Genomic DNA, 7750 nt, shown 5'->3' on the forward strand with positions numbered 1-7750 from the left:
TCTAAAATGACAAGTCTCTTTTGTAACACTGTAGATAAGTCAGAAAACAAAGAAAAGCATGCCATGGCCTCTTTAATCTCTATTACTTTGGTCTGCTTTCATCTAGCATCTTATTGAAAGTAGCATCCGTCTCCCCAGCACCGATGTAATGAGGTGTGTTGGGAGTGTCTTCTTCTTCACGCTCAGCAGCAGTAGTGTGTTGACTGATGTGGTTCAGCTACAGGCTATAATTAAGAGGCTCTCTCACCTGCTGCTGGACTACTGTTGTTCTAGAAAAAGACAACCAGCTTTTACCAGGATGACAGGTGAAACAAAGAGGTTCATTATGCTTGTTCCTTACACCCTATTTTCCTCCTCTCTTTTTCTGCCTCCATGACACTTATATATCATCTCTAGCATTAATCCTCCAGTTGAGCACAAACGTATTTGTTGTTTTCAGCTTCAGATGTCGCTGTGGAACCGTAGTATGCTCTAATAGTCTGAGTGCATGCCTGTGTGTATTAAAAGATGCTTTGCTGGGCCGACATTACTGTTACAGTTTTAACTTGGCTGCCTCCACAGTATTCCCCAGTGTCGTCCAGGGAAATTTTGGAGTTGGGAGGGTTTGTGGGCTAGAGAGAGGCAGATGATGGATTGGCACAGGGAAGCAATAGGTAGAAAGATGGGTGTGCCACTTCTTATTCTGCATGTTTTAATGATCAAGACGGTGTTCCCATCACTTTTTGCAGGGCAACAGATTGCATTTGTCTCTGTCAGTTTTACATGTGGCAGCCTGGAGCCTTCTGGTTGTCTTGGCCTGTTATTACATTCAGCATCACAGACATGCAGGCTGACCTTCTGATGGCTTGCTTTCACTGCCAAGCCATCAGTTTCACCTTTTAACTCTCCTTTCCTGGCACAGTGGTGCCTCAGAGCTTTTAGGGATTACCTTAATGGAGAGAAAATAGTGAAGTGTACATGCCTGTTATGTCTTTTTACCTGGAGCCTCATTGTTTTAAGTGTATAGAAGCCACATCCAGTGAATGGGTGAGAGAAAAAAACAAATGTTTCTTTTTCAAATTCCATTTTTGCTGGATGTTGAACAAAGCCCAAATGTTTGCCGTCAAATATCTGCACTAATACATTTCAAGGTCTGTCTGACCGCTTCCTGTTAGGAAGAGAAGAGCCACTTGTTCTTTTTGCAGATTTAGTAATTACAGTATGGAACAGGAAAGTCATGGTAGCAGTACCATCACAAAGCCAACAGGTAGCACACAAGTTGGTTTTAATGTGGTAACCTTTCCAACTATCCTTATGAGTGCGACTAATATGGCCCACAGCTGTCATTTTAAAGTTTAATACATGTGGAACTGCAGCCCCCTTGTTGGTTCTTGAGTTGTGACCTGCAGGGTTTTTACAGGCCTGATTTGTGGTTTAATAGCAGGTTATATTGAATCCTGCCATGTCCCTCTCTCCTTCTAGTTATTTGTTCTAACTGTTCCCACTAGAGCATATAGTTACAATTGCCAACAGCTGTACGCCTGTTGCCTGTAGTCTTAATAGACATGCTGGATTTGCAGTTTGCTGTTTTCGCAACTGCTGCTAATTTTTTTCCTTTACCTCTTCCCTGCTTCTTCTCTGGTTAATATTCAACCGGTCTACCCACCTTGTGCTGTCACAGCCTGTATCCTGCAAGGAGCCCTGCCATGCTTGCAGTAAATTAGGCTGTGTATCAGAGGGTTGAGCTTGCCTTGCTTTCCTCAACCATTTGTGTAAAAACAGACCTTTTGGGGAGACACTGCTCTATCAGGAAAACTTGGCTCTGTTTAAAAACACAATTCAACATGGGAGAATCAGCAAAAGGAGTCCCAAGAATAATGTTGCCCTTAGAAATAACCAGCCACAGCATAATAGTTTGATATGAATATGAGAAAAAAAGAAAAAATAGTTAAATATATACACTAAGATTAAAAAGAAAATCAGCAGCAGAAACACACAGAGAGGCTAAAGGCAGTGAATGTCTTCCTTGTATCATTCTCTCTTTGACAGATAAGCAACATGTATTAAATCAGAATCAGCTTTACTGGCCAGGTGTGTTGGACATGAAGAATTTGATTCTTGTACAGAGATTAAATACAAAGTAGAGAAGTGCATTTTGCCACATTAATATAAAAGAACCCTAACAAAGCTGAGACTCACAGATTGCAGCAAATTACATAACAATAAGTAAAATGTTTTGGCACTGGCAAATGTGCATATGCACGCATATCTTTAGGAATTTGTTAAGTTCAGTGGTTTTATTAGTACAAAGTTTGATTGAAATGATGCAGAATTTATTGCTATTATCCTGATCCATAAAGCTGGCAGCTCTGAGCTGAAAGTGCACTTCAAAATTGTCTTGACATGATGTTCTGGACAGAGAGTTCTGTCTTCAGGGTCTTATTGAGGCTAATGATAGATTTTTCAATTTATTACTCATGCTTTTTTATTCACTGATCTCACTTAATTTTGCTGATGTCTAACAGTTCAGAGCCAAGCCTATTCAGTGGAAAACACCTTGTATGTGAGCAGTAAGACATTTAGAGAGCTCATCTTCTGTAATGTTAAAGTATAAATTAGTATTTTATTTGTTTTTGAATTGTTATTTCGCAGCCACCGAAACAATCAGTTTGGTGCCTGAGAAGCTATTTTACCAAACCAATTCCAGTTTCTGGAAATTAATGCTGAAACATATAGTCACTTAATTGATTATAAATTGAATTGGCAAAGGACTGGTGCCCTTTTTTATATATAGTGAAATACTATAACCTTTGTAATTTAAACTGTTGGTGGAACAAAACAGTGAATTCCAAGACCACACCTTGAACTCTTTCTGACATTTTACAGACTAAATAAATAATTGAATAATGGAGAAAATACTCTGCTAATTAAATGTTATGGTGTCTTTCTATGCCCCAAAAGACAGTAAATGAATATTTGCATTATCCCAAATAATATTTACTTACCTTTTTTAAATCAGCATTGAGACAAGAGCAACTCAGGAAACCTCAAGATGTACGGTAGTTGCCTATGTGACAAAAGCACCATGTACAGAGTAAAAATGTTCAAAGAGCCTATGAATTTAAATTTAGCTTTTAAGGAGTTTAGAGTTCTATTTTGATATATGCCGTCAGCAGCTTTCTTGTCATTCTGGGAGACTTGCAGCTTCTCTAACACCCTCCAGTACCTCTGACTCATTTGTTTAACATGCCCAAAATATAAAGAAAGACCACCTGCCTCTTCCTAATCCATCAGAGCACAGCCAATCCGGTTGCCTTCATGTCCCAAGTCGACTTTTGGAAGTGTGTGGTCCAGGATGTGGTTGTTGGATATAGGATATTATGTATGTCTGTTGATAGTTGGTTATGGGTAGAGTGGCAAATGCCTCATCTCACAGACTGAAATTCCCACTGAAGGTGAAAAGTTGAGGAATATGGCTCAGTGAATGCAAGACAAAATAAGAATATGGGGTAATCACAAAAAATGAAATATATGAAAAAAAAAACCCATTTTGGCATCTTTCATATGGATCATCTTCATTTTGTCGATCAATCTCCACAAATGAAAAGAAGGTTTTTAGGTTTGATCTGTTTTGCATGAACCCAGAGACCAAATGGAGCTGGACTGCTTGATCAAGCTGCAATCATTGCTAGTTTGTTTTTTATTTGCCTTGCGGTATCCTTTTCTCAGCTTAGATAATTTCTCCCCCTGATTGTCTTGTCTTATCTTTCAGTGCCCTCTGCAGCAGACTTGTTTTATTTAGGCAAGTCAATGCTCTTGATTGTGCTCTCTATCTTCACAGTGCAGCCCAGGCCTCACGAGGTGGGCTCACAGATCTTATCGGTTCTGATTGTAGACTCCTTTTGTCATTTGAGCCCTGTATTATTTAGTTGACCGACAGGCTACACCTTTTCCTGGAGCTTCTTAGTCTTTGTAGTTGCAATTTGGCCTGCTGCAGACCTGGACTTACTGACAGACATTGTCGTCTTGAGATAAAGCATTAACCAGAAACCCACCCCATCAAGGCTCTTTTATGCAGGCTTCAATGATGTTGCTGTTGTGTGGGCTTGCACAGATTGTTTTGGGTTATTGTCTGCCAGCATATGTGGAAATATATTGGCTGTGACTGACGAAAGTAAAGATGAATAATTCGTTCCCGTTTTCTGTTCTTACTCTGCTGCCCACACAACTTTTACCCCAGCTGTTTTCAAGACGAGGGCTTTGTACAGTATACTGTACATCTTTGTGAAGTATATTCACAAACTGCAGTTTGGAAAGTTTCTGGGCTGTATTCCAAACCAGTGGTACAAAGAAACGTATGCAACAAAACTGAGTTCATATATTTCTGTTTACAAGCCAGTTTAGCATTTTAACTTCTGTTAGAACTTTTTCATATTGACTTGAAATTATAGAGGCATGTCACTGTTTTTGATGCTCCGTCAGCCTTGGTATATAGGTCCAGCTTTGTCAACCATTAGGGCCCTTGAGTCAGGTCCTTGTTAGCTGATGCACAGTAAGTTCCAACCTAATGAAGTGCAAACCAGAGATGTGGGAGGCTGCGAGGGACCAGAGAGTTCAATCCTAATGCTGTTTGCCAGAAGGTCAGTCCGTTCCACCTCACCCGTGCTCAGTTTATCAGCACTTCATAATGTGGTGAATGTAAGGGCAGGGTATTGAAACATCTGATAGCCCTTTAGTGTGATATCTCTGAAAGAATGAATAGAGTGAGAAATGTGCTCACAACGAGTGTGCAGTTTGATTACAGCTGCGTCAGAATGACCTTCTGCCCTTAACAGGCTTCCTCTGTGTTAAGGTTTGTCCACCGGAGAGTGTTGCAGCCTCCATCTGGCCAGCTTCCTCCTCTCTTCCTCTGTGTTCATTAACAGTCCATTTGTTGCTCCTGCCCTGAGGAGCTTCCCTCTGCTGCTCACTTGCTTAACTCATCCTAATACTGCTGATGAGCCTTTAAAGTACAGATGGTCTACTTCATTCACCCCTATTAAGCCTCAGCAGTTTTTACGCTTTTAACTTTACTGGTGTTTTATAATGTAATGATTTTTTTTGTAACCTGCTTGAAGTCTGAAGTTTGAGAGTTGATGATTAAATATGTTGTGATTGTAAAAAAACACTAAAAATGCATGATGATCATTATTTTCTGTTCCTAAAGTTCTTGTAAGACACTGTTAGCCTTCATAACAAACCATTTCCCTATATGTTAATCCTTATGAACACATTATAATGCATATTTAATGCATTAACACAGAAAGTGCTATCATTTCACGGTAGCTCTTTTCTGATGGTCATGTGACAGTGCTCTGATGTGTTTGCTTGCACATCTGTGCACAAACACACAAATTAACACCTGGCATGTTTCTCTTCTAGCCAACCCTGGGGCCTGTTTTCCTAAGCAAGGTAACTCACCGAGCAAATGGCTCCCTGCTCTTTTATCATGCTTTAAGTTCATCTGTTTTCCCAGTCACATACTTTTGTGTAACCATACTGTCTCCTCCCGGCTGTCTCCCTTCTCTTCCTTCCACCTCGAGCTGTGTTATCCGTCAGTTAGAGCACTGATAAAAGGCCAAGGGCTGTCAGATTGATGAGCCTCCTTAAAATATGGACAGCAGAATCAGTATCCTCTAGACGAGAGACTGTGAAAATATATAGAGGAAATGGCAGAGGGTTGAATAGGAATTTCATAAAGTTAAAACAGGCGTTGGTGAGGAAGCTTGACTTCACCTGACTTTGTCACCATAATTTTCAGTATTTTGTTTCTGTCTGTTTTCACAGAAAACACAAAAAGGCACTTAACATGACAAGCAGGTGTATTACAATGAAATATACACTGACAAAAATTCTCTTTTAGCCTCTTGCTTTGATTTAATGGAGAAGCATTTTATATTTCTCTTTTTCTTCTATTCAGAACTTGAAATCAGATATTTTGCAGAGAACCACTCGGTCCTGGTTTAACATCTCATCCCTTTTCTCTCTCTCTGTCCTTTCCTCTCGGTGCCATCTTTTTCCACTCTCATTCTTTCTGCTTATTTTGATTCCACCTGTGAGTGCTTGCTCAGTGTGTATGTACATCTCCACCCTAAATTTTTTCTGCATGCTTGTTTGGATGATGATTCACCTCCTTCTTGCACACTGTACACCCCTTCCTTGTGTCTTTCCTTCATTCTTTTTCTTTATCCTCCCTTCTCCACTTCTGTCCTTGTCCCTCAGATCCCGAGCGTGGTGGCAGTCACATGATCTCGACAGATGACTTGGAGTATCCAAGGGAATACCGGACACTGGGGAATAGTGCCCGCCGCTTCTCCAATGTGGGCCTGGTGCACACGTCGGAGCACCGCCATACCGTCAGCGCCGCCCAGAGTCTGGAGGCCCTGACCAATCTGCACAAGGCTGACATGGAACGGAAGAGGGATGCCTTCATGGATCACCTGAAGAGCAAGTACCAGCAGCAGCAGCAGCAGCTGCAGCATCCTCACCACAGCCCACACCACAACCCGCCATCGCCCTCACCCTCCCACGCCAGCATGAGGGGCACATCAGAGAGGTCTGCACGAGAACAGGTACACAGTTCACCTGCTCACGAGGAAGTTACTCTCTTAAATAGAACTCTGTATGTTTACAACATACATCCCAATGTTGTCACATTATTCATGCATCTGTTGTTCATATCACTTCACTGCCATTTGGAGATACATATTACACTTCAGTTAGTACTAAGTGTGCATTTCTTTTTTGCAGTTAAACTGGTTAATACTGACACTGATATAGTGAAATCAACACAAAAATTACATTTGCATGTAGAGACAAAGTCCCATCACTTAGGTGAAATCATATGTATCGTAAATTTAGCAAACTGATGTAATGACAGAATGGCATATGGGGGAGAGAGAGAGAGAGAGAGAGAGAGAGAGAGCTAGTGAAGGCGGGTGAAAGACAGATGGAGTCCATCGTTGCTGTGGCAACCCATGCCTTATATGGTAAGTAGAGATATCACATTGCAAAGGTCAGGTTGTGTAGAGAAGAAAGAATTGTAGAGTAATAAAGCCAGAAGGAAGAGAGGAAAACAAGTGGAAGGCAGGCAGTTAAAAACAAGTAGTAACCACCAGGAAGGTGAGTGGACACTTCTAGTGACAGGGCATTTTCACTGCACAGGGGAGGAAGCAGCAGCACCCAGGATTCCTTCTCATCTTTTGGTTGTACAGACTTTGACGGCAAGGAAGGAAGGAAGGAGGGAGGGAGGAGGGGAGGTGGAGCTGGAGAGTAGCAAAGCAGCTAGTCAAACAGTCCACTGCTCAATTAGCCAGCACCAGCGGGAGACAGCAACCCATCTGCGAAGGAGTTAATCGGCTGGTGTTGTAATTAATTAAATAAAGAGTTTCCGCCGCATGTGCAACTGGAGAGAAAGAGGGGGGAAGAGAGAGAGGGAGGCTTGAGTGAGGGAGAGGGAGGAAGGGGAAGAGAAACGGAGGGAGGGAGACATGGGTAAAAACGCAATGAGGACTCGCTAGACCTGATACACACACAGCTTGGGATGACTGGAGTGGTGGACAGGCACAGGTGCACTGCAGGTGAGATGAGACTGGAAGCTTGAAACTGGAAGCCAGAGACTGTTGTAGACAGGTGTGTGTGGGTGTGTGCATGTGTGTGTGTGGGATTAGGATGTGCCAGCTGGGATTAGATTCCACGCCGTGTAGTGTTTGTTGTGGTTCTTGTGGTGATG

The 7750-nt window shown here is 41.9% G+C and overlaps 1 protein-coding gene across 1 annotated transcript in view; it reads left to right on the forward strand.

The window, feature by feature from the left end:
* srcin1a (SRC kinase signaling inhibitor 1a) overlaps positions 1–7750 on the forward strand; it is a 59445-nt gene that overhangs the window by 16525 nt on the left and 35170 nt on the right. Inside the window, exons 2-3 of the mRNA XM_020607316.1 lie at positions 5401–5430; positions 6241–6590. Coding sequence (XP_020462972.1) covers positions 5401–5430; positions 6241–6590 — 380 coding nt within the window. The remainder of the gene's footprint in view (positions 1–5400; positions 5431–6240; positions 6591–7750) is intronic.

This window comes from Monopterus albus, unplaced genomic scaffold (genome assembly GCF_001952655.1).
Source record: "Monopterus albus unplaced genomic scaffold, M_albus_1.0 scaffold85.1, whole genome shotgun sequence".
NCBI classification, from domain to species: domain Eukaryota; kingdom Metazoa; phylum Chordata; class Actinopteri; order Synbranchiformes; family Synbranchidae; genus Monopterus; species Monopterus albus.